The sequence below is a fragment of the Perissodus microlepis genome, chromosome 14 (assembly GCF_051167445.1).
Source record: "Perissodus microlepis isolate ML-2025 ecotype Zambia chromosome 14, ASM5116744v1, whole genome shotgun sequence".
Classification (NCBI taxonomy): domain Eukaryota; kingdom Metazoa; phylum Chordata; class Actinopteri; order Cichliformes; family Cichlidae; genus Perissodus; species Perissodus microlepis.
In genome coordinates, this window is record NC_140474.1 from 5,029,647 (window position 1) to 5,056,357 (window position 26,711).

At 44.2% G+C, this 26,711-nt stretch overlaps 2 protein-coding genes across 2 annotated transcripts in view; both read left to right on the plus strand.

Moving 5' to 3' along the window:
* Positions 1–7,606, plus strand: part of map4k1 (mitogen-activated protein kinase kinase kinase kinase 1) — a 42,487-nt gene extending 34,881 nt beyond the window's left edge. The window contains exons 25-32 of the mRNA XM_084950015.1: positions 1,452–1,554; positions 1,655–1,713; positions 3,911–4,014; positions 4,875–5,052; positions 5,174–5,242; positions 6,134–6,226; positions 6,310–6,436; positions 6,957–7,606. Of these exons, the coding sequence (XP_084806141.1) occupies positions 1,452–1,554; positions 1,655–1,713; positions 3,911–4,014; positions 4,875–5,052; positions 5,174–5,242; positions 6,134–6,226; positions 6,310–6,436; positions 6,957–7,053 (830 nt within the window). The 3' untranslated portion in view covers positions 7,054–7,606. The remainder of the gene's footprint in view (positions 1–1,451; positions 1,555–1,654; positions 1,714–3,910; positions 4,015–4,874; positions 5,053–5,173; positions 5,243–6,133; positions 6,227–6,309; positions 6,437–6,956) is intronic.
* A 1,095-nt stretch (positions 7,607–8,701) lies between these two features.
* On the plus strand, positions 8,702–26,708 carry LOC146373256 (WD repeat-containing protein 20). The gene is made up of 4 exons (XM_084950016.1): positions 8,702–11,017; positions 15,413–15,595; positions 16,973–18,382; positions 21,804–26,708. Exons 1-4 carry the CDS (start codon positions 10,610–10,612, stop codon positions 21,849–21,851), a joined length of 2,049 nt encoding a protein of 682 aa, XP_084806142.1. The 5' UTR covers positions 8,702–10,609; the 3' UTR covers positions 21,852–26,708.
* The last annotated feature ends 3 nt before the right edge of the window (positions 26,709–26,711 follow it).

The window sequence follows — 26,711 nt, forward strand, 5'->3', positions numbered from 1 at the left end:
CAGTTTAACTAATTGGTGTGTGTTATCTGGCTTCATGGACAGTTAAAGCTGGGTGTCATCTGCATAGCAGTGAAAATGTATGCTATGCCTTCTAATGATGCTGCCTAAAGGAAGCATGTATAATGTAAAATGAACTGGTCCTAGCAAGGAACCCTGTGGAACTCCATAATTTAGTCTATTAGATAGAGATGATACAAACCACTGCAGCACAGTAACTGTAATACCTACAGCGTGCTCTAATCACTGTGAACTAAACCAATTCTCTGCAGATGATCTGTTAGCAGTTTTACAACTACTCTTTCAATAATTTTGAGATAAAAGGAAGGTTTGTGATTAGCCTGTGATTAGCTGGGTCAAGTGATGGCTTTTTAAGTAACGTTTTAACTACCACCAGCTTGAAGGCCTGCGTACATAGCTGATTAATAGAGATAGGTTTATCATATTTAAGATTGAAGCATTAATTAATGGTAGGACTTCTTTGAGGAGTCTTGTAGGAATGGGATCTAAAAGATGAGGATGAATGACTCCTCAGCTGTGGGTCTCCAGCTGTATGTGTGCACAGCAGAGTACAGTCAAGGCTTTATGCTTCAGTCACACAGGCCTAGAGACCAGTTTGTAACGACTCTGGGGATTACCAGTCACTAGGAAAAAATGCATATTCCTCCACTGTTTGGCCAGTGGTGGCTGGAGCGTGCTGGCAGTTGCTAGAGTGCTACACCAAAACATCCTTAGTTGGTAACAGCTTGCTGCTGTCACCTGCAGTTTGCATGGAAGATGCCAACCTGTCTGCAAACACTTGCTAACTGTTCACCCAGTGGTTGTTAAACTTGAGAAAAACTGCAAAGCAAACATTTGTTTTCAATACATTTTGAAAAGTATTTGAGATGTCAGCCATGTTTAACATGAATATCTGATATTGTTACAGCATACGTGTCAGAAAATAAGGAAAAGGTGTAATGGGCCTACTTTAAAGAACACATTAGGAAGCTGCTGGTAGACCTGCGGACATGCTTTAATTAAATGGGTCAAAGGACCTTTGATTACATTAAAACCTCTGAATGTTTTCATTAATTGTTTTTACCTTCTCTCTTTGCCTCTTTGTTCAGTGTTATTAGAACTGCTTTGGTCTGTTTAGTTAAACATGTCCAGTCTAAAACTGTTAAAATCTGAATTAAAATAAGATTTTTTTATTCTTTTTTCTTCACCGACTGTCTTGTCAGACTCAATTTTATCTCTTTATTTTTTAATTTTACACTTTTACCAGATGCTTTGTCCCTTTGATGTCTCATGTAAACATTTAATGTGATTGTTGGTAAAAGTTACCAGACAAATAAGTGAGCATTGCTGTGACTTTGTGCATTTAGTGGATTTGATCTCAGGTCTGGTGATGTCGGAGTCTGTAAACAGTTTGCAGATCAGTTCGTGAACTGTGTCTGATTTTGCGTTTGCAGGTAAATCGTCGCAGCTTCACTCCCACATGCTGAAGGAGCTGCACGAACAGGCGCGCAAAGACCAGAGGATGAGCGCCTTACCAACTCACAGACTGTTGCCTAGGTAACAACCACACTAAGTTTCTCTGCAGTTAATTTTCAGTTGTGATTGAAAGATCCGCTCGTCCCATTTAAATGCTGATTTTCTGCATTTTTGTGTTTAGAAAATGTGCGGTGACGTCTAAAATACCCGACACCAAAGGCTGCAGGACCTGCTCAGTCGGTGAGAACAGATTCTGTTCAGGCGTAGTTCGATACTTGGTTTTGTGTCAGAGTTTCTATTTCACTTCTCTACATCCCCTAAAGGGGAAACACCACAGGGGAAGAGTGTAAAACATGAAACTACAGCAGCTAAATTATTAAATTAAAGAAATCGTGATAGGTTTTCTTAAAGTCTGTCTAAATGTAAAACTGGAAAATGCTGCTGATGTGAAGATTTCAGTCCTAAAACTTCTTTTAAAGCTCTTTTCATTAGAATTCTTTACATCAAACCTCTGCAGGTGATTACTTTAGTTTAGTTTTACTAAGTTTTTTAACATTTTAAGTTTGGAAATGAGCTGTTATCTCATTAGAAATCCTAATCTGAACTCTTCGGTCACTGTGTTAGGTAGGCCTGTTCAGCTTCTGATTCATGAAACTATCTATTCAGTCACAATTCATTGCATTGAGGCATGTAGACATGGTCAAGAAAACCAGCTGAAGTTCAAACTGAGCGTCACAAGGGGGAAGAAAGGTGGTTTAAGTGACTTTAAAGGCAGCGTGGTTGCTGGTGACAGACAGATTGGTCTGAGTGTTTCAGAAACTGCCGATCTGCTGGGATTTTCCCACGCAGCCATCTCTAAAGTTCACAGAGTACAGTCCAAAACAATAGAAGATATGTTGGTAGCAGTTCTATGGGAGAAAATGCCACGTTGATGCCAGAGATCAGAGGAGAATGATCATACTTGTGACTAGGGCTGCCACGATTAGTCGACTAGTCACGATTACGTCGACTATCAAAATCGTCGACGACTAATTTAATAGTCGACGCATCGTTTGAAGCTTTGTAAGATCACAAAAGACGCAGGAATAAGTAGTAGGATTTAAGAGTGTAATAACGGACTGAAACAGAAGATGGCAGCACTGCATGTACAAAGATGCCAGCTGCCGTTAAACCCCGAAGAAGAAGAAGTAGCTCTGTCCCAGAATTCATAGCGCAGCCCAGCTCAGTTTCCAACAATGGCGGCAGCTAGTTAGTTTTAATGTTACTCTTATTATTCTTTCTGGGTCACAAAATAAACGTTTAACATATTTTCAGGCGAGAATGTAGCTGTGTAAACCTCAAATATCTGCTCAGTTTATCAAGACACCACATATTTTCAAAAGCGCTCCGACTCTGTTACCCACTAGCTCGATAGCTAGCCGGGGCAAGGCTCACTAGAGTCGTGAGAACACCGGACTCCCGGCTTCAAACCCACCTCCGTCTTTCCCTACTCAGGTTAAACATATATAAGTCACTTAGATAACTTAAATATTTTATTGTTTGGCTTTTTTTAGTATTTTATTTGTTCCTGAGTAAATCGGTTTGGCTGAGATCAAAGTTATAGTTTTTACACAGCTGAATAAACGTCAGGCAGACAGCTGATTATCAGAAGTGTGAGATGCTCCAGAATTTACTCCGGTGTCCCGTTATATGTTAGATATCAAGGAGCAGACGGCTGAGTTTATTAAACTTCACCTAAACAATCTGCAAATTTCATTAAAATTTAATAAACTATCATCTTGTCTTTATTTTTAGTTAGCACCTTAAACACTTAAAGCTGTAAGCTAATGATAGTTATATAAGAGCAGATGCTGCTGGTGCAATAAGCTGTAGTTTTACGTCCAATGGATGATGATCTGATTAGTCGACTAATCGCAAAATTAATCGGTGACTAGTCGACTATCAAAATAATCGTTTGTGGCAGCCCTACTTGTGACAGTCAGGGCATGCAGGAGAGCATCTCTGAAGCAGCAGAAGACCACACCGTTGCTAATCCTGTCAGCTAGGAACAGGAAACTGAGGCTAAAATTCACACAGGACATGTTGCGTGACCTGATAAGTTTTGTTTTTTGCTAAAATAATCGGACTTGGTGTTACCGACGTGAAAGCATGGATCCATCTTGTCTTGTATAAACAGTTCAGGGTGGAAGTGTAACGGTGTGGATATCGTCTTGGTGTACTTTGGGCATCTACATGAGTGTTGTTGTTGACCATAATCATAAAACTGACCAGTGCATGAGATGAAAACGTGTTTTCCCTGTAATGTCTCATCTTAACTGTTTGACGAGGTTTAAAATATTAATAATAAAAATAAAGGATGCAGATTCCTGTGCATGTTTATGGTGATCAGTTCTGAGTGAAAACCAGCTGATCTGTTGCTTGTTTCTGCCTCTCGCAGCAGGGAACATGCAGCGAGGCTGTGCCTTCCTGTGCTGTGCTTTGGAGTCCAGTGTGGTGCTGCTGCAGTGGTACGAGCCCATGCACAAGTTCATGCTGATTAAGGTACGTGTGTCAAATGTGAATTACTAAGGAAAGCATTCTGTCCTTTCTGTTTTCACTTCTCAGAAGAGCAAAATCAGTGACAGAAACTTGACTTTTACAGCGTTGGCACCCAGCACAAAGTTAAACAAGCCTGCTACTGCATTATACTTTTTTTCCCCATCATGCATAGATGCTATTGGTGCTGAAATTTTAATGCTTGATGCACAAATTGTAAGCATTGGGACCCTTAAACACCTCCTGATGTAGCTTCTAGTTGGCTTTATTTGATTTATTTATTGTCTCCAGTTATGTTCAGTTAGTGTAACATGCACAGGATGTAAAGAAGCATTTTAGTATGAAATAATTCAAGCAGTGCCACAGAAAAGTAGGTTTCAGCCACATAAATTCCCCAAACCTGCAGTGAATAAACTGTAAACCTGCTGAGATGGGAAAACCCGTTAACGCCGAAATCTATTGGCACGACAAAAACACAAGAAAGATTATGTGATGATCTGAGATGTACCTGAAATGGTGCCACAGTCATGCCGCTTTTATTAAACGTGTTTCTGTTTTGATTTTATTTTTTTAGTGGGCTGTTAACATTGACAGCAGCTTATAAAATGATTGCCGGCGGTCACACAAAGCTTTTTTATTGTCTCCATTAAATTTATGAGTTAGAGCTGAGGCCTTTAACCATAAAATTGTTATGGTTTGGAGAACAGACTCAGGTGTCCTCGGTTACTCCTTCTGTGTGGCTGAAAGCCTGCAGGTTATAAGTCCTCGAACAAAGCACCGTAACGATCTGCTTTGTTAGCCGCTCCTTCAGCCGAGAAGCGAACAGACGTTAAACTCCTGATTTTTTTTCTCTTTCATGCTTGTAGCATTTCGACTTCCCTCTGCCCAGCCCTCTGCGGGTGTTTGAGATGGTGGTGGTGCCCCAGCAGGAGTACCCGATGGTGTGTATCGGTGTTTCTCGAGGCTCCAGCCCCAGCCATCCGGTCTATGTAGAATACATTAACCTCAACTCCAACACGTCCTGGTTCACCAACACGGGTCTGGGTAAGCTGACGCCTCGTTATCAGAAACACATCAGTGTTTATCGTGAAGTCGTGCTGCTGCTGCTGCTGTTGTTGTTGTTGTTGTTGTTGTTAATGGTGGAGGTGTTTGCGTGCTCTTACAGAGAGACCATGTCCAGAAGTAGTCCAAATAAACCAGCTGGACAATAACTCGCTGCTCGTCCTCTTGGAAAGTAAGTATCACACTAAACTTTGTTGTCTTCAGAAAGAGGCCTGCGTTTGTTGAATTTGAACTCCACACTTTAAAACTTCATTCTTACAGTTCTGACTGCTGCCATGTGGGTGTTTATTAAACCAGCACGATCAAAGTTACTCTCCCTGTGTGTAGTGCACGTGTAATCTTGTCGGGTTTGAAATGTTTACTTGAGTCGGGTACCATCACTGTGACTACTCCCTGTATTCAAAGTGACTTCGGTGCATCAAGATGCCAATGAAAGAGCAAATAACCAGCAAACAGTCTGTGATTGGTTTGTGATTGAATGGGATCAGGTTGGCATTTAAATCACATCTGTAATATGGAATATATAACTGTAATAAAGCAGCAAAAATCAAACATAATCACAAATCTGTTGTAAATCAGATACAGAAACTCTTAACTGCAGAATGACGAAGACTCTCTGCAACCTTCATTTCAAATGGGATTATAACCAGATACAGCACGTTGAATAAAGATGCTCCCATCTGTGCAAACCGACACAGCTGGATTGCAACTTGTTCATTTTGTTAAAGCGACCAACATGGCAGATGATTCGCCTTTGGAGCCAGTTTTGAGTGGTTGTCTTTCATATTAACCTGTCCGCTCTCTTAAGGAGAGCACTGCTATAATGATGTTATGGTGCTGTGTTGATTCTGACATACTGATAATTTATTTGTCTTAAAAGCTCAGATACAAAGAAAGTTTGAGCCTTTCTGAGTTACTTTCAGTCTGACTAACCTGAAAACAGCTCCAGATATTTATTATGTTGCCTAAGGACTATTTGACGATTTGAGCACCATAATGCTGTCTACCTTCATATTTCCACAGAGATATTCTAACACAAACACTGCCCCTCTCTCCTCCACAGGGTCGGTACAAATAGTTGGTCTTGATGGGGAGATTAAGAGCGGCAGAACGCAGCACTCTGAGACCATCTTCTCTCAAGATGTTGAATCTATAGGTGAGAGGAAGGAGTGAGACCCTGGTTATGGTGAATATCGGAGACGCTGAAGGCTCAGCGCTGACTCTTGTTTGTCTGTACAGTGTATTTTGATGACACGCTGTTGGCAGTGTGGCGTCACGGCTGGTTGAGGAGAGGAAAAGGTTTCACGGAAATGCTGGAGGAAATCACGGACCACAGGAAGATCCACAGACTCGTGCAGTCCGACAGGTACAGCATGTCCTCGCTTTGAATTTTCTGTGGATAAAAAAAGCACCTGCAGTCTAGACTGTATATAAAGGATGGATGTACCCTAAAGGCACAGCTCAGGGCAGACTGGATTCTACACTGACTCGCAGGCGCCATCATGTGGTACAAATGAGCATAACAAGAAAGTACTGCCTGGACCTATTTTAACTGAAGTTTAGTTTGCGTGTGCGTACATGGATGTTTTGGAGTTCAAGTCCCATCCTGTTGATTTAATTTGCTTTCATTCAGTTTGAAAGATTTTAAAGTATTATAAACACAGTTACCTACAATAAGCACTTTATAAATTAAAGCATGCATTCTGCTTATTGGCCAGCAGGCGGTGAGTCTGAGTGTGTTGAAGCTGCTGCTAATTTAATTTGTAATTAATCAGTAAACACTTTCCTGATGTTTATCTTCTTAAATGGTAGTTTCAGGTCTTATTTAATAGAACTTGTGTTTTTTTGTGCTGATCAGTGTTTGACACGTGACCTTTTCGCTGCAGGATGGTCCTTTTAGAAACGCATCAGAGCGAGGACCCGTCGGGGCTTTCCAACCTCTACGTCCTGGAGATCGCCGAGAACTACGTCATGCTGGCCTGACTCTCCCACACCTACTGGGACTTAATACAAGAGAGAAAAGACACATTGGGCTTCGACATTTGGATCTGTCATCGTTAAGTTCGATGCGTATAGACGCCTCACTGCCCCAGTATTTTAATTTCTAACCAAAGGAGAGGTAATCTGTCAGAAACAGGTGATGCCATGATGCTGAAAGTTCATTCTGACCTAAGAAGATTTCTGTGTTGTAGCCTTTATCCCTCAACCTCGGGGAGTTTGCTCTTATTTATGCCATTTTCAACTTTGGTTTGTGCGATCCAGAACAAACCAGAGCATCCAGACAGCTGAGAAAACCCTGAAGGAAGGAAGGACCTCCTCTAACACTAAAGAGGAGGGGGGCATCCTTTGTTCTGCCACAGTATTGTTGATCAGAGCAGCAGCAGCTGCCTGAGGGGACTGACACACGTGGCCTCCTGAAGACGCCACATACAAGCTGAAAGCACCGCTGCTGCTCGCGCTGTGTGTTTAGTGACTTGAGCCTGTGTGTCACACTTTTTACTGCCGTTACAGTGTAATAAAATGAGTTAACACAACATGGAAAGCTTTGTTGATTTTGGAGGCGGGTGTTGGGGCGGATGTGTTGACGGAGGGCGACGGCATCTTTAACTGCAGTGATTTCTGTTCTGGATATCACCGTCATTTGTGCCTGTGATTCTAAGGCAGAATCGTGGGTTTGTTTCAGCACTGACGGGACACTTTTGCTTTATTTCCAGCATCTTTTGCTACCTTTTCTCTCAGTTTATGGTAGAAACATCTGGAAAGTAATGCAGTTAGGCTCCCAGGCATTCGATATTGCTTTCAAATAATTATCCCTCCATCTACTTCCTTAACCTCTTATCTATCGAGGTGCCTCGGGGGGCCGAAGCCTATCCCAGCTATCATAGGGTGAGAGGTGAGCGTACAATCTGAACATTTCTCTTCCTGTTCCTGCTGAGTCGGCACACACATATGCACATCCACATGTTTCTTCTGGAGAACATTTTTCTGGGCTTACTGACTGCAGCAGGAGTCTTCACATAAACACGGGGAAGCTGTGGATGCATCAGCGTAATTTATCCTCTTTAAGAAAATTCCCTTTTATCGCCCTCGTAAGTCTCTTAAGCCACATTGTATTTCTGCAAGGACACAATATCCCCGGATGCCCCCAAACTTTTAAAACACGATCTTATATGAACATATGGCATAAAACACTCAAAGCATATGAGTAAATATAAGCTGTTAATGAAGAAGTGCTGGACTACACTGCTCATGGCTTCAGATCGTTTAGGGAGCCTTCGCCTGTGTGCACACAGAGCCAGAGGAGGAGGTGCTGACTGAGAGCACAAATCCATGGTGCTCAGGCAAGATAAAGTTTTAGTTTGAATTCATAATTCTGATTCAGAATTTAGGAGTTATAAACAGACGCCCAGTGTTACAGCAGTTTTCCTTCATAATTCCTCGCATTCTTTCGTGTTTTTATCAGAGGGAACAAATACATCCTCTACATGCTGAGATGTCTCCGGTGTCCCTGCTTCATGTGGAATATTTCAAAGCCCTACAGCCGTAAATTATTTCAATTTGTTCCTCGCTGCCTTATGAAGAAGCTCAAGCCATTAGTGCCGGCACAGATTATATTTATTTTTCAGAAATCTATCAAACTGAGTCCAGTTAAGCATGGATGGAGAACACAGTGGTGTTGGTAATGAATTTATATTTATAGATTTACAGCAAACACACTGTCACTTCTATTAGCATCTTCATTTCAGGCCACTGAATTTGTGCATAACAAATCCTTCATTTTAATTAATTTATTCTGATCTGTAATTTTCTTTGTAATTTCAGCAGCTCGGTGTGAGCAGCGACAGCGTCAGGTTTCGGCACTTCTAATGAAGCCTCTCTGCTGGCACTAATCTTTTCCTAAAAAGACGCCGGAGTTATTCTCTGCTGAATTTAAAGGCGCTTCAGAAAAACTCTTGAGGTCCTTTATTCACTGAGGAGAGAGCGTCACACGTCACCGTCAAACATTTGGCTCATTCCAGGAAAACACTTAAGATACTTGATCACAGCCAAACATGGAATTTTGTATTTCATGGCATAAACTTGTTCAGTCTGCAGTGAAATATGAGTTACAAGATCATGCGCTAATTACATGTTATGATGTGAATTTCTTAGATATCTGGGCAGGCTTGTCCCACCCTGTGTCTGTGTGTAGTCAAAGCTAAACAACACAAAAGCATCGTTATTTTATACAAAAATTGCAGTTAAAGTTGAAGAGTGACAGGGTAGGAATGGGCTTAACAGACATGGTTTTGAAAAAACAAAAAACAAAACTGTTATCTGAAGCCACCAAAGAGTTTCTAACAGTAAAAACATTAGAATAAAGGAATTATTCAGAGTAAATGCAATGAATGCCTTTCTTTCTTCATTACTAGCAACAAGCAATATTTTGTGGTGAAACCAATCATCTCCACCTCACACAGCCATGATTCTGCATAATGGGTACTTTTATTCTGGGTGCTCTCAGTATGCTTGTGCTGAAACCTTTGTACGGTTACTTCAGCAGGATTATGATTTTCATTTGAAAGTGCTGATACATCTTTCACCCATTCTTACAAACGTCTGGCCACAAACGGTTGATGGGTCCAAGCCAACTTGATTTGACGGTCAGGCTCTTTTGGAATAACTAAAGGAAGCATACGGGACATACTTTATTTGCTAAACCATCTTGTGCTTGTTTCATTCACGTTGGAAATACTGAGCTGAGTTTGGTGGACAGTTTCAGCAGCATATCGGAGAAATGGCAGGTGTAACACAGAAAAGTTTACTGTATTGTATGTGTGGTTTAAAGGGCAAGAATTTAAAATATGTAATTAAATTCAATGATTTTCCCTCTTTTGCTTGTGTCTTGGATGGGCAGTCAGCCGTGCACTGGCCCCCTACCCAGAAGACCCAGTGGATAATCCGATGTTTCACCACTTTTAAATATAATTTTAAGTAGCAGTGCTACTTTTCATTTAACACACCTGTCAGCACATCATAAGTCTGAATTTATTTCTGATCAAATACTCAGATTTCCAGTGCGCCCCCTTATTCTCGCCCCCTCTGCCCACAAAAATCTTGGAAACGCCCGTGGTCCTGGCCGGTCCACTGGTTGTTAAGTGTTGGGGGTGGGGTGATTGAATGAGGCTGACGGGGGCTGGATGTCCTCTCTTTGCCCCCCGACCACAGTGGGAGTGCGCAGTGCCAGGCCGGGCCAGCAGCAGCAGCTGACGCACCGTCACACGTACTTTACGCACGCTGGATGAAGGCAGGCAGAGACCCGGCGGAGGAGGATGCTAACACCGGCTCGGTGGGGCTGTCTCCGGGGGTTTATTTAGCAGGCAGTGGGGGTGCCGGTGTAAAATGCAGCGGGGCGGACGGGCTGTGCGGGTCGGCCTTGCTGAGCTCGGCTGCTGCGCCTCATGCTCGCCTCTCACGCATCTCTCCTAGGACTTGTGATTAGCGCGTTTTTGTTTCCAGGTCAGAATCTCCGTTTCCTGTGCGGCGTGTTTGTACTAAAATGGCCGGAGATGGCGGCGCTCTGAAGGATATCAATGAGATTAAGTCCCAGTTCCGGACCAGAGAGGGCTTCTACAAGCTGCTCACCCTCTCAGACTCGCTGCAGCGGGGCGGGCTGCCGCGGGGGCCGTCCGCCGGAGCCACGCTGGGCCCCGGGGCCGGACCGGGTCCGATACCCGGCGGAGGGGTCGGGCTGCTGCAGGGGCCCGGGGCTGCAGCCGCCGCCGCTGCCGCTGCCGCCTCTTCCTCCTCCAATGCCGCAGCCAACTCCTCCCCGGCTGGCTTCCTGCCGCCGGTCCGGGTCTCCATGGTGAAGCTGCAGCCCGAAGACCCGAGCGAGGAGTCGGAGCGGGTGTGCTTCAACATCGGCAGGGAGCTGTATTTCTACACGTACACCAACATCAAGAAGGTGAGGCTGGGGGCGAGTTTAGCCTCGCGTGCTAAGCTGCTAGTGTGATGCTGCTGCTTCGCATTTCGTCATCTTTTCAGGCTCTCCGAGCGGCGGCTGCTGCTGCACCACCACCACAGCTTTCTGCTTGTTATGCAATGCAAAATGGAGCTGCTGCTCATTTGGCTGAATAGGTGGTGAGTGGCGCATCGTGCAGACGGATGCACAGAGTCAGAAGGAGCTGAAGGAGCAGGAAACGGCGAGAAGAAAGGCTCTGACGGATCTCCATTCACTGCAGCCTTACTGGGAGCTGAAGCCTGGTCCTTGGCTGGGGCTGCCTGCCAGCGCCCACAGCTGAAGGCTTGTAATTTGGAGGCACACTGCGAGATCATTTACTTTCTGCAAAATGTTGCTTTTTAACAACAGAACAATCCAGATGAACCGTCACTGCATCACAGGCTCTGCAGCCTCCCTGTCCCCTCATTGATAAGGCCATGTGTCAAAAATAGACTCCATCCAGAGTGGGCTGAATTTGACTATTTTAATGATATTATCTAAAGGGGGCCTGCTGTGCTTCATATTTTTGTTACTAGAGCAGCTTTGCATGAATCATTGTTATTTATGTTATACTAGGCCTTACTGCAGCCCCTCCTCTCTTCCTTTAAACCAGCTTTCTTATGATTGGCTGCCCCTCACAAACAGAAGGTTTATGACTGCAGGTGGGCGGGGCTTCTGTGCAGGGAGCATGTTTAAAGTAGACCTTTTAGTTTTTCTTGTTTAGCATCATATTTTTATTCTTCAGCACTGCTAGGAGAGCTTTGCATGATTCCTATAATCCTTAGTTGTCTTATTCCTGGTCTTGGTAGAGCTCCTCTGTTTGTCCTCTGTTGAAAACAAGACACCATCAAAGCCTGCTAGGAGTGACCCTTGACACTCTTGTCTAAACTGAGTGGTTTCTGCCATAGTACAGAATGACTTGGTTTGCATCAGAGGTCAGTGAGGGTGTTCTCTGCCTGTGCAGCCACCCGGAAATCGTTCTAGTGGTGATCAGACACGTCTTTATAGATGTGTATACCAAGGTGTCAAAGCTTGTCATCAAGGGGACAGGAGAGGTTGGTCAGATGTCGTCTTTATTGGGGAAAGTGTTAAAACCGCTTTCTTCTGATTGGCTGCCCCTCTCAAACAGAAGATTTAAACAGCAGGTGGGTGGAGCTGCTGTGTGCCTGATATGACCTTCTAGAAACGAGACCTGCCACTCAGCAGCCACCTCCCTCACAGCACCTACTTAGGCAGGTATTTTGAAGGTTCGATATCAGTAGTCACTGATACACACGAAGCTCTGCATGTTTTGATCAAATAAGTTTTAAAAACAGGACAGTTTCAGCTTTTGGGATTTATTTTCTGCATCATTTAAGTTTTTTAAGTAAAGAAACGCAAACATCTGGCATCAGTAATTAAAAGTATGAAGTAATATAATGCAGTGAGGCCCTCGGACACTCGCTATTGCTTCCAAATAATTATTCTCGACTTTTCCCATTTTCTGCCGAATCAAAACAATTACAGAGCTGATTTTGTCCTCTGTCCTCTTTTGTGTTTGCCTTCCACACACGAGAGGCTGAGGGCACCGAGGTGGTGGTTCTGGTTCACATCAGGACGAGGTTATGTCTTTTGTTTGAGGACGTAATCTCATTAGATGCTCATGCAGCAGCTGTTCACCACTGAAACTTAATCATTTTGACCCTCGAGTGACTAAAATGTCCACGTGGGGTCATTTATAACCCTGTTATTCTTTTTTTAATGTGTATTTGTGATGATCACAGCTACTCAGTTTCCTGTATCTAAGATGCATGTTTTTAACTGTTATGTCTGTAAGTTTGGTTTTCAGTCATTTTTATGCAAACAAACATTGCCAACAAAATTACTTTTATTTCCACAAAACATATTTTTCTTAGTTTTAATAATGCCGCGATAAAGTCATGTACTGCAGTATGCTCATATCATTTTAATATCAACATTTAAATAACACTGGCAGTGACTCCATAATACTTTGAGGAACAACAAATTCCAATGAAGTCGTCATAGTCGGGCGGATTTTAATCACTTGTTACTCCCATTTTGTACTCGGACTGAACAAACATCTGGTTTGCACGTGTAGAATATTTCAAATATTTTGTACAGAAAGATCAAAATTTCTGCTGAAGGCAAAGTTGCTACTCTGAGCCTGTTATGTGTGGGTCACTGCAGAACGTCACAATGTAGCGATTCATGTTAGCTTTGTACAAATGTGTGTTTTCTTTCTGTGATCTTTGACACACAAATGGACCAGTTCCTGAAAAAAGTTGTAGAAGTAGATGAATAAATTCATGGTAGGAAACCTTTCTACAAATAAAAATATCACAACACACATACATGTATAAATGCCTCCTCAGGCCTAACTTTGACCACTGACAGGTGATTTTTCTCTTCATCATGGCATCCTGTTAGTGGGAGGGACAAAAAACAAAAATGGATGAGATTAAGGATTTGAGTGACAAAAGACCACGTTGTGATGGCTAAACATGTGATGGTCAGAGCATCTCCAAAACCGCAGCCCTTGTGGGATGTTCCTGGTCTGCAGTGGGGAACCAGCGACAGAGTCACGGGTGGCCAAGGCTCACTGGAGCACGAGGGGAATGAAGGCTGGCCCGTGTGGACGACATATCCACAGACCACTCAGGGGCCCATGCTGACCCCCGTCCAGTGCCGAAAGCACAGAGAAGAGGCACGCAAGAACTAGACAGAAGCTATGGAACAAGGCGGGCCAATCTAATGGATCAGGTTTTCTTTTACATCACGTGGACGGATGTGTTTTGCTTACCTGGGGAGCACCTGGCAGCAGGATGCACTGTGAGAAGAAGGCGAGCCAGCAGAGGCTTGTCGTGTGGATGTTACTTTGACACATACCACCTACCTTAGCATTGTTATAGATCTGGGGTGGGAAGCTCCAAGTGTCAGGGCCGTTGTCCTGCAAGTTTTAGATATCACCCTGGGTCAACACACCTACATCAAATGATTAGTTCATTACCAGGCCTCTGAAGAACTTCGAGACATGTTGAGGAGGTAGTTTAGCCATTTAAATCAGCTGTGCGGATCAAGGACACATCTAAAACCTGCAGGACACCGGCCCTTAAGGCCTGGAGTTCTCCACCCCTGTTATCAATCATGGAAACTGTACTCCCTGATGGCTGTGGCCTCTTTCAGCAGTATAATCCACCCAGTCACTAAGCAGACATGATTCAGGAATGGTTTGAGGAGCACAACAATGAGTTTGAGGTGTTGAGTTGGCCTCCAGATTCCCCAGATCTCAATCTAATCGATCATCTGTGCTGGACCAACAAGTCTGATCCACGGAGGTCTGCTTCAGAAGTACAGGACTTGCGTCCCTCGACAGATCAGGGTCTTTTGGTAGCAAAAAGGGGGACCAATGCAATATTAGGCAAGTGATCATAATGTTGTGCCTGATTTGTGTATATCCTGGACTTTACTGGTGTTACTGATTCTCTAAAAACGTCACACACGCTCATATTTTAGGAGGACTTCTAGAAATCATGTGTATCTTACTGTGTACATCTCCTCCTGCTTTTCACTTCTCCTTTCATGCTTATGAAGCTGCCTGCATGCACACATCAGCAGGAGAGACGCTGTGCAGCTGCTGGCTGAGATCTCAATATCCTGTGTGGCACCGTGAATGCATAAGTTATATTTCAGAACCCATTGAAGGAAAAAGTGCTTTTGGCATGACAGAAAAAAAGAAAAGTATCATCGCTGAGGGTTTTCCCTGGAGCTGGATCTGCTTCCAGCCTGCAGCACCTCGAGCTTCTTAATGAGAAACGCTAATAACCTGTTTAAAGAAACTACAGGACGCATATAAACAGCTTCCCCTTCCCTAAAGCGACTCGAGTAGCTTAAGCTCGCTGATCTCCATCGGAGCAGCAGCTTAGTGCATGATGATGTTGATCTCTCAAACACAACCTCCTCCAGAGCATTTTAGGTCTGCAGCATACGTTTTCACATCCCGATAGAAAGGGAGTCACCTCCATAACCCTGAAAACCTTTAGTTACCTCTCTAAGCTGTAGATCTTTGCAGCCCTGCCCTCTGTTTAACGGGTTCTCTCTGTGGTTGGTGATTGTCGGTGAACACAGCGGCCCTGCACAGAAACTTTGCTCCTTTGCTGAGATGGCAAACCCTGATGTGAAAAACGTTCAAATCAAGCTCCACTGCAGCTGCCATGGAAACACCCCAATGTGTGATGATTGGATTGTCAACAAAAAAAAGAAAGAAGGACAGAAACATAAGAATGGGCACAGAAGTGTGATGTTTGTTGTTTTGGTTCTCTGAATGTCGCTGAAACTTTGTCTCCTCGCTGTTGTCTGCAGGCTGTGGACCTCAGTAAGCCCATAGACAAGAGGATCTACAAGGGGACGCAGCCCACGTGTCACGACTTCAACCAGTACTCGGCCACAGCAGAGAGCGTAGCTCTCATCGTGGGTTTCTCAGCCGGGCAGGTCCAGTATCTCGACCCCATCAAGAAGGAAACCAGTAAACTCTTTAACGAGGAGGTAATAAATCTGTGTCTCGGCTTTAATCTGGGTTTGTTGCAGAGAGCCGAACTTGGCAAACAGGGCTTGTGGTGTGTGCAGATTACGTGGCAGATATAAACAAAACAATATGTTCATTAGATCTCAGGGATATAATGAAGGGTGGAGGGCTGAGGCTGGTGTAGCTCTTAATTTTCCAGGACAAAATTATTTTTTTGAATCAAGTTCAGATTTTTTTTAAATTTGCATGCAAAGAAACAAATCTGACCAGTCAGACCACTGCATTTGAGCCAAATCTCAGACATGCAGCTAAACGTTCTCTGGGTCAGTTGGCTCTCTGAAGTGATTTCTCTGCATTCACAGATGTGGTCCCAACTCAGCTCACAACAGCTCAAACTGAGATCCTGAAATATGTAAGAAAAGCTGTCATAATGTAGCTTCAGCTCCGGGATGAAACCACGAAATTGTCCCTGCTGCTGTGTTCTGATGAGAACTGGATGAGCGCAGCGTCTCTGTCTCTTCCTCTTCCTCTTCCTCTTCCTGTTTAGAAACATCAGAATCAGCTCATCATCGCTTGATCCCGACTTCATTTTTTTTTCCTAATGTGCATATTTTTGAGGACACTTTCAGGGTGTATATATTTTACACGACAAATTTGAATCTGAAAAGTTCACAATTTCATGTCTGGTTCGTTTGTTTGTTTTTGCAATGTGCTTGGTATGTAAAGGCTTTTATGCTGAAAGACTACTGGCTGGGTGTATTTCCACCTTGGCCCATTTCCTGTATGTTTTCCTGCCTCTACCGTCAAAAAAATAAAAACTGGGGCGCACTGGCAGCTGTGGCTACATGTAGCTGCCATCACTGGTGTGTGAATGTGTGGATGACTGAATGTAGTGTAAAGCGCTTTGGGGTCTTTAGGGACTAAGTAAAGCGCTGTACAAATACGGGCCATTTACCATTGAGTTATAAACCTTACAGCAGCGTTTTGATCAATAGATGCTTTAGATAGACAAGAAAACCATGTGTTCCAGTAATGCAACTGAGTTTTAAATGAGAGGTACAGCTGAATGTCATCGGTACACATATGATAAAAAATGGCTTTAAAACTACGGAACGCCAGGACTGCCATAATGAATTAATTAAATACACCATTAAATAATTAAATGTGGCAATAATTAATTAAAATTGGAAATAATTAATTAAATAAATATTTTGAGACATTTAATTAATTATTTATTTATTTCACATTTTAATTAATTATTGCTATTATTATTATTATTAATAATAATAATTAATAAAGTCAACAAAACCTAAAACTCATACTTTTCTAATGTCTTTCTTCACCCTTCCTTCCCTCTCACCTTCTCCGTCTGTCCCCACCTCCTTCCTCTTTCACAGAGGTTGATAGACAAATCCAAGGTAACGTGTCTAAAATGGCTTCCCAAGTCGGAGAACCTGTTCCTGGCCTCCCATGCCAGCGGTCACCTCTACCTCTACAACGTGGACCACCCATGCGGCACCACGGCACCACAGTACTCTCTGTTGCGGCAGGGCGAAGGCTTCGCCGTTTATGCCTGCAAAACCAAGACGCCGCGCAACCCTCTGCTGCGGTGGGCCGTTGGGGAGGGAGGCCTCAACGAGTTTGCGTTCTCCCCAGATGGCGTGCACGTGGCGTGCGTGGGCCAGGACGGATGCCTGCGTGTCTTCCACTTTGATTCGATGGAGCTTCAGGGCGTGATGAAGAGCTACTTTGGTGGGCTGCTCTGTGTGTCGTGGAGCCCAGACGGGAAATATCTCGCCACGGGAGGGGAGGATGATCTGGTTACTGTGTGGTCATTTGCAGAAAGCCGAGTGGTAGCGAGGGGGCACGGCCACAAGTCTTGGGTCAACGTGGTAGCATTCGATCCCTTCACGACTTCCCTGGAAGATGAGGAGCCTATGGAGCTCAGTGGCAGCGAGGAGGACCTCCACCAGGGGGCGCAAAATAACTCCATGCACTTTGGGCGGGTTCGAACGAGCAGCACGTTATCCCGTCTTTCTCGGCACAGCTCGAAAGGCGGCGGCTCGCCATCGGTCACTTACCGATTTGGCTCGGTGGGGCAGGACACCCAGTTCTGTTTGTGGGACCTGACGGATGACGTGCTGTACCCGCGCCTGCCGCTGTCCCGCGCCTTTACTAACACTTTTGGGCCTTCGCTGTCCAACTCTGGCAGCGGGGGGATCAACAGCACCTCAGGTGGGGGAGGAAGTGGAGGTGTGGAGGGACATCATCACCCCCCGAACACTAACACCGGCGCCTCCAACCCACCCACGCTCCCTTTACCGCTGCCTCGCTCCCTTTCGCGCTCCAACTCTTTGCCCCACCCCGCTGTGGCGAACGCCTCCAAAGGCCAGGGCGCCTCAGAGGGCAGTGGGGGAGGAGGAGGAGGGGGAGGGAGCAGCGGTGGAGGAAACAGCACCCCCTTCAGCATCGGCCGCTTCGCCACCCTTTCCCTACAGGAGCGCAAGTCGGATAAGTCTGGCAGCAGCGGGGGCGTGGAGAAGGAGCACAAGCGGTACCACAGCCTGGGCAACATCAGCAAAAGCAACGACAAGATCAATGTGGCACCGAGGAGCAACCGGCTGGACGCCGCCAAGGTGCTGGGCACCACGCTGTGCCCACGCATGCACGAAGTGCCGCTGCTGGAGCCGCTGGTCTGTAAGAAGATCGCACACGAGAGGCTGACGGTCCTGGTGTTCATGGATGACTGCATCATCACAGCCTGCCAAGAGGGCCTCATCTGTACCTGGGCACGGCCGGGGAAGGCGGTACGTCTCCTGTTAACCTTTTTAAGTCATAGTTTTTCTCTCTAGTTGGTTAGTCTCGCAGTCGGTTAGATGTTAGAGAATAACTTGCTTCACATGTCTTCATAACTCCTGTCCAACATGGTTTTAATTTACAGTGCAGGGCAAAAACAGAGACGGTTCACAAAGATGGACTAAGCCATCATCACATCATCTTCTATTTTATAGGGTATCATTTTGAAGCCTTTAATCTGGTGTTTTAAAGCCAGATGGGACCATGTTTGGGTGAGACATCGAAGCTGCTGCAAAGAGTGAACAGCCCAGTTCGTGCAGGCATTTCAGCCTCACTCTCGTCCTCATGAATTATGGCACATGCCACCAGGGACATGAAAAACCCGGAACAACCGAAGGCTCAATCAAGGACAGTGCAAGCATTGATTTCCCAGTTACAGATTTTCTATACCTGAAAGCAAACCCTACTTTATCACCTAATTTATTCTAAACAGGATTTAACCTCTTCAGAAGGTTGGAGCAAAGTGTCTTGAACCAATTTGTTAGACTTAAAAGAGGACAGAGAAACACTGAGTGCTGATGTATATTTCAAGAAAATTTGTGATGTATTTCTGAGTAGCCCAAGTCTTGATGCATGCTCAATCATCCAGGGAAGTAAATCCCAAAGGTTGATTCTGTTCATCTGGACGTAGCGTTTTTGTGGGAGAAACGATTCGTCACTCATCCAGGTGACTTCTTCAGTCTCAGCTGACTGCAGGTTTCCCCAAATCTTATAAACAGTACATTTGCACAATAACTGAAACTAGCACCACTGAATGACCAATGAGCTGGGAGGTCAGTTCCTTAATCACAATTATGTAAATTCTCATGACCATTGATCATTGATCAACAACCACTGATCAATGACCATGAGTACCATTCACAGAGAGTTGGGGAATGGCTGCAATCACAGCATTGTAAGATGGTGACAGATGTACCCTTAGGCCCCCTCCTCGATTCAGAGATGGTCTTTCCCTTTTCACGTAAATGGCCTCCTTGACTCCGCCCTCAAACCAGCGTTCCTCCCTGTCCAGGATGTGCACATCCTCATCCTTGAAAGAGTGTCCACTGGCCTGTAGGTGTAAACAGACTGCAGAGTCCTGGCCTGACGAGGTAGCTCTTCTGTGTTGTGACATCCGCTTCGCCAGAGGTTGTTTGGTTTCCCCGATGTATAAATCCTGGCAATCCTCTGTTTATGCCAGGGGACCTGATCCTTGGGGTGGACCAATTATTTATTTTTATTTTTTGTTCTGAAAAAATGAAGACGTCACCTGGATGAGCGCCACTCCCACTGAAACTGCTGCGTCCAGACGAACAGAATGAAGTTTTTGGGTAGCCCAAGTAGTGCTAAACACTTTAACAGCAGTATTTATGTATTTATTTATTTAGTAGTGAAAAACGTTTGTCGTTTCGCCTTCAGCACCAACCGTTTTCTTGCATATTTCAGTGGTTTGTTGGAGGTTGTTGAGGTAGCTCATCATCATTGGAGGCTGACTCCCGCCTCTCAGACATGCTTGTCTTATTATTATGTATACAAGGAAACCTAGCATGGTGTTGCTATAGCAGTGGTGCCCAAAATGTTCCAGAAGACACTAGCCCCGAGGAGCCTTATGAATTAGTGGAGGTTAGGTCGAACAGACACCTGGAGACTAAATCTGTCTGTTCTCTGAACTTTAAGGAGCAGGTGTGTTATTAAAAAAGTTGAATGCTAAGAAGTTTGTACATTTGCTGCTGAGATCAAAGATTTGGCAAAGGCAAAAATTAAAAGTACAGTTTGAAAGCGCATCAGCTCTCATTGGAAAAAGTTAATCATGCTGGATAGGTGCATTGATATGGGCTGGGTATGTGGTAGAATAGAATAGCCCTTCATTGCCATTGTAAAGACATCAGGAATAAATGGCCAACAGAACAGATATATACTATAATATATTCAAAGCAAGAGAAAGAGCAGCAGTGCAAAAGGACTCGGTCTGAGTATTGAGTCCATGTGTGAGAGGCCTGAATGAAGAGGGTTACTCAGACCATGGCTCAGATTGGTGAGGTGGGTGGGCAGGTGTGGGGCGGGGGGTGTTTGTTAACAGTCCGAATGGCTCAGGGGAGGAAGCTGTTAGTGACCCCGCAGCAGGTCAAACAGGTGGTGGGGGTTTTCTGAGACAGGAGGATCTGGAAGTGAAAATGATCAACCTACAGAGAGCCGAAACCTAAGTCAGGGTGCTGCTGCCTGTCCTGTAGAGGTCTATGCAGGTCTCCATGGATACGTCTCTCCAGACCGTCACTGACCCACCACCAAACTGGTGGTGCTGAGCGATGTAACAGGCAGCATAGACCCTTTAACGTCTATCATGTGTACTCAGGGTGAACCTGCTCTCATCTGTATAAAGCACAACCTCCCATTTCTGGTATTCTATGGCAAATGCCAGTTTGGGCTACAAGGTGCTGGGCAGTGAGCACAGGGCCCACTAGAGGGCGTCGTGTCCTCAGGTCACCCTCATGAAGTCTGTTTCTGATTGCTTGGTCAGAGACGTTTACAGCGGCCTGATGGAGGTCATTTTGTAGCTCTGGCACTGCTCATGCTGTTCCTCCTTTCACTGAGGAGCAGATACTGGTCCTGCTGATGGCTTAAGGACCTTCTGTGGCCTGCCCAGCTTCATAAGCCTCTTTTCCATTAGTACCTACTCGGATTGACTCTCCACGGATCGGCACTACTCTGCTCAGATTGATTGGTTTTCCACTACAAATTCAGTACTACCTAATGTGGTTGTCGTCATATCATATCATATTTCATCATATCAACGTGTGTGAGCGTCCCTCGACGTCATTAAAATGTGACACGAATGCTAAAAAGAAGTTGAACAAGAATATACTTGCTGTTGGGTCTGTGGCTTCGTCAAATTCGTGGGAACATGGTGTTGTTTTTTGTAGCCATTTTAAAAATGGCGGTTTTAATTTTCGTGAACAACAGACTCTCGAGTGATGCTACTGACCAGCCAATTGGTGGCATGCAGTCTGACGATGTCACAGTTTAGTACCTGCTTGGATCGCGTGGAAACCCGGCGAGCACCAGGTACTATGACCTAAACCCTGAAAACCGTGGTGAACCGTGCCGAGTTGATCCAAGTATTCTAATGGAAAAGGAGTTATAGAGTAGTTCATATAAGAAACTGGGACTGATGTGGAGGACCACATCAATAATCTAATAAAGAGATAAAATTAATATTGAACAGAATCGAGTTATTGATACGACCCTTTAAACAGACACTGGGTCTGGTTTGCCCACTTATTTAATTATCAGTATAATTATGAACCAGGGTAAGTTTAAAAGTTCGGTTTGAGTGCAGACAGGAGAGGATTTTCAGTGTGTCTAACTTTGTGTTTTTCTTCTTCTCCTGTTCAGAACCTGACAGCACAGAACGGGAACTCTCCGAGCGGCACGGTGGTATAGCCGGAGGAGAAGCTTTGCACTCATCCCTCCATCCTTTCCCTCGTCGTCGTCGTCCTAATATGTCAGAATTTGGGGCCAACTACCAGAGACTATACCTGACCTACCACTGCAGTATTAACCCTCAGTATAACTCTCTGTACACGCCTTCACTCAGAGGTGGGAAACTCTTCCTGAAACATTCATTTAGGAAAACTTGGGAACAAATGACACATTGAATATAGCACTAACCACAGTGGACCATATCAGTATATGACAGAAGTATGTGGACACCCCTTTAGTTGTTTTGTTTGTTTTCTTTTACTGCAGCTTTCGTTTATTTTCTGAGGAATGTTTTAAAGCAGCGTGGAAACCAGCCAGACCTCGTTTAGGATCAACTGGAACTATGAAATCAGTGTTAGACGTCACTAATGTGTTGGAAAAGCTGTTGCAGCAGCAGAGTATGAGTCACATACGGGTGAAGTGTTCGGGTGTCCATGTATTTTTGACCATATGATGGACCTAAACAGCCAGCCTTATTGTTGAAACATTCAAATTTCACAACCTGTTCTGCTGATCTAGACTATTTGAGCACGTCAGCTCTACCTGGTCCCATTTTCCACATGAATTTCTTCCACTGTAGCGAAGTGGAAGTTTTTTAAAATGGCCCATTTTAAAAAACATTTATCAATTGGTTTAAATTTACCATCACTGATCAACTATAAACTGGATGTGTCTCTTTGGGCAGCTTTATTTTTAGATTTCTCTGTGGAAGTCTCCTTCAGAGAGTCTAAAGGGTGACCGTTCAGGGAGCGAGCACAGATGATGTTTCTGTGGGTAAAATGCTCCTCCTTCAGAGTCCTCGGGATGTTACGGGGGCCTCTAAACCTGGTTCACACATTTCATGCTGCTCAGCTTCCTGGAAAAAAATGAAGATCATCATCATCCGTGGTCGTACTCCTCACTTGATGTGCTCCCATCTAGCCTGGACTCTGCAGAGTCTTCCACTGAAAACTGCTCATTTGCAGCCGGATTGATAGCTCTCAACAGATGTGTAAGTTTGTAATCATTATTAGAAAACTTCCACTGAGTGATCTAAAACACACAGCAAGCCTGGAGGCAGTGCAGAGGTGCACAAGGAGACAGTCTTGAAGTGCAGATTAGCCAAAATTAAGTCCAGAAAGTTGGGAAGTTTTATTATTTAATGAGCTTTTTGTCGATGATGGAAGGAAGAGTTTCCCCCCCTAAGTGGGACTGCGGTTTATTCCCACTGTTTCCGCCCTCCCTCCTCCGTGTCTCTCTGCAGAAAGACTGCTTTAACCGCGTTCTTCATCCTTCTGTCTGTAACCCCGAAGCAACAAAGGAGCTAACGGCAGGCCCTCCTCCATCGGACCCCTCCCTTTTTCCCCTTCATGCTAAAGACACTGCAAAAGCCACGGCCATTGTATGTATGTTATTTATTTTATCACAAGACTGTGTAGTAATTTATACTGTAAATAATGAAAATACTCTATAAATACACAGCGGACAAACGTGTGGGGACTCGGCAGCGATGATGAGGTGAAGACGAAGCAGGAAAGATTATTAATATATGAAGATCCTTCTATTGTACATACAAACGAGACGGTTATAAATCGAATGTCTGCTGTTTTAGGGAACATGAAGATGTTGATGTGTTTTTATTTTGTGTTATAGAGTTTCTCCCTGAAAGCAGTCTGGGTTTAATGTGATGTTTTTGGTGTCCGGGGTGACCGACCCGACTCGAGCACAGAGAGCAATCATTTCAGCTGACTGTCCAAGCTAATCAGTCGAATCGTCACTAATCCTCATGCATCCTAATGAGTAACGTTGGCACCAACAAACGCACACTGTTGCACATTCCAAACACACACACACACATGCACACACAGTCCCCCTCTTGGTGTAGCATCATGTATTCTGTGTTATGGACTCTCCTGTCGCACCTGAATTGCCTCTTGCAAGAATTTGCACATAAAATAAATCCACAGTCCATTGTTAGCTGCCACATTCAGGGGTGTACTTTCTGTTTATCGATCTGACTGAAGCGGCATAACGGCTCCCATAACGCCCCCGACACTCACTGCACACGTTTAGTTGGAAGGAATTTAATAATTGCACATCTCCGTGATGAAGTTTGTTCCCTTTGCGTGACTGAATTTACTCTCGACTTGACTTTTCCGCCTTTGTTCAGATTCCTGACGATAGAAAAGAAAGCAAAAATCTGTCTGATTTTTCACTGTCGGCCATAAACCTGCCAAAAGCTGTCCTGAAAGTTTAAACCACGTCCAAGACGGAAAGTTTCCCCCACATTTAGCATTCACTGAGTCCCGGGATCCAAAAGGACATCGGCGTCTGGATTAATGAGCTATACTTTCACAAAACCATCTAGACAATGTTTTTCTTTTGGTTCAGCTTGATTTGTATCTGTGAAAATGGAAAGTCAACGGGCAAATTTACCCCTCCGGGAATTTCAAAAATTCCTAGATCCCAGAAAATTCCAGATTGCTTGGGGATCAATTGAGCCAATCTTAAAACTTCCAATTATTAACATTTTTGCGAGTTTGAGTTTTTACTAAGTTTAACTCTCAGGCGTGTTATTAGTATTAAAATAATTCCTGGTTGAATCCTTGCACTTCCCTGTATGATACTCACATAACTTTCAAAAGTAGATTTTTATTGATATTTCCGATAAAGTACAGAGACGTGATTGTACGTCACTTGTTTAGTTCTTCAGTTTTGCTGATCCAGATGGTGCGTAGTGAGGATACGTTTGAGCCCAGATTGTAATCCAGACATTTCTGGCAGTAACAACTTATAATCAGCTGATTTAGAGGCTACAGGACTGCACCTTAACCATCCTCCCCTCATAATCAGACTTTATTTCTGTTCACTCTGATGCTGTGTGCATGACTACTTAAAAATTTGCTAATTTTAGTATCTCGGAGTATTTAAAGCGACACAGTAGTAGTAGTTTCTGATTGGCTACGTCATAAAGACGCAATTTGAAGAGTGAATCCCTGGGTGGGTGGGGCTTCTCTGTCTGAGATGACCATATAAGGAATAGCCTCACTTGGTGACCTCATACAGAGCCAAGGGTAGAAAAAAAATAAACGGTTACTGAGTTTTTAGTTTACAGGGTTTCCTACACATACACTGACCTCATAAATTGAACCTTTGTCCAGGTTTAATAAAAGCACCCAGCATTCTAACATTAGGTATATCACAGAAAATAAGGGAAAGGAGAATAGCATTAATAGTTAACACTGAAACTTTGAGTGATGCTTCCGTGCTTCTGTGTTGTAAACATGATAAGTTTTTGCGATATCAGGGCCAGATGTTGACAAGAATCAAATTAAACTGAAACGGCGTATTCATTAACAGGTTATTGGCCTGATTTATTCAAAACCAGGTGTCAGTATTCGGCGCCTTCCTGTGTTTGATCTTAAACTTGTTCTTACCTGTCTGCCTATAAATAGCTGAGCAAACGTCCCGCGCTGCAGGAGCCAAGGTTGCGCCCTTGGAGCCCCAGACAAACCGTCGGTTTCTTGGCATTGCGTCTGAGTCGCTGTTGTCGCAGCACGTGAATTCATCCTTGTCGTCATAGCAACAGCACGCCCGAGGAGGGTATCTTCGAATGAGCATCGTGAGCTTGTGGAGTCGGTCTCGGCTTTAGGGCCAAATTAATGTCGCATCGCGGCGTGCGAGGGGAAAATCTGGACCTTCACCTGAAACACTGATGAGAGCACAGATTATTTAACAGGTTGAACTTCTCCAAAAACATCTTCAAACTAATCCAAGTATTTCACAGCCAGGTGTTTGTTTACAGGTGAACTAAGCCTGCTTCACAATGCAGCATCAAAAACCTCCCAAACTCCCTGGATACTCAAATATAGTCGGAGATTTGCCTTTGTCTCTATGGTTTGTAAAGGTTTTTGGTTCTTTAAACTTGATGATTTTAGAGATCACAGTCTCTCTGTGTGTTTGTCCTCTCTGTTGCGCAGAATTAGTGTCAAATTTTATTGGAGAAGTACAATAAAGTCACAAGTTAAAACTCATTTTAATGCAGCTTCAAGATTTCCTGTAACAACGCAGTGGCTCTGACGTCTCCTCGCAGTGTTTCCATCCATGACAAAGAGGCAAAAATGAATCCTGCAGTGCAAGAGCTTATTTAGAAATCAGCACATTCTTGACTTGAACACTCACTGGGATAAAAGATAAAACATTCAGCAATAAGAGAGTCTTCAGTTTGTTTGAGAGCTGTCTTTTTAAAAAGCAGGATTTGGTTGCGTTTTTGTGCCGCATTAAGTGAAGAAACGGTTTAAGCAGTGAGTGCTGACAGAGGTGACATTGGAGAGCAGTGTGAAAAATTTGAGCTCCGCGTTTATGTTTTAGATTTGCAGCAACTGGTGTTTGTTTGAGGCGCTGAAATCAGAAAATTGAGTGTTGTTCACTGACCTCTGTTCATTTCTGTGTTCAGACTGTCTGTAGGCAGCAAACAGAAAACAAACAGCCCTGAGTAAACAACATGTAACCCCCCCCACACACACACACACACACACACACGCTAAAATCCAAACTTGCAGACGTTCAGCACTGAGGGAACAAACGGCGTTCCACAAATCTTTTCATCAGGATGAAGAAAAGCAAGTCAAACCACTTTAATATGTCCGTGTTTTTCTCCTGTGTGCTTGTTAATGTTGAAATATGCATTCTTCATTAATCACCATACACAGACAGCCACTCACACACACACACACACACACACTGACACACTCTATGCCTGCTCTGATGGAAGTTAAAGCAGCTGAATGACGTCACTGTTTGTAAATGGAGATCTGTTATTAAAACGTGAAACCTGAACCT

Excerpts from the sequence above, each read along its gene's own strand:
- LOC146373256 (XM_084950016.1), top strand. The coding sequence starts at position 10,610 with ATGGCCGGAGATGGCGGCGCTCTGAAGGATATCAATGAGATTAAGTCC. Across the intron at positions 15,596-16,972 it reads GTAAACTCTTTAACGAGGAG|AGGTTGATAGACAAATCCAA; the intron begins GTAATAAATCTG and ends CCTCTTTCACAG. Across the intron at positions 18,383-21,803 it reads GGGCACGGCCGGGGAAGGCG|AACCTGACAGCACAGAACGG; the intron begins GTACGTCTCCTG and ends TCTCCTGTTCAG.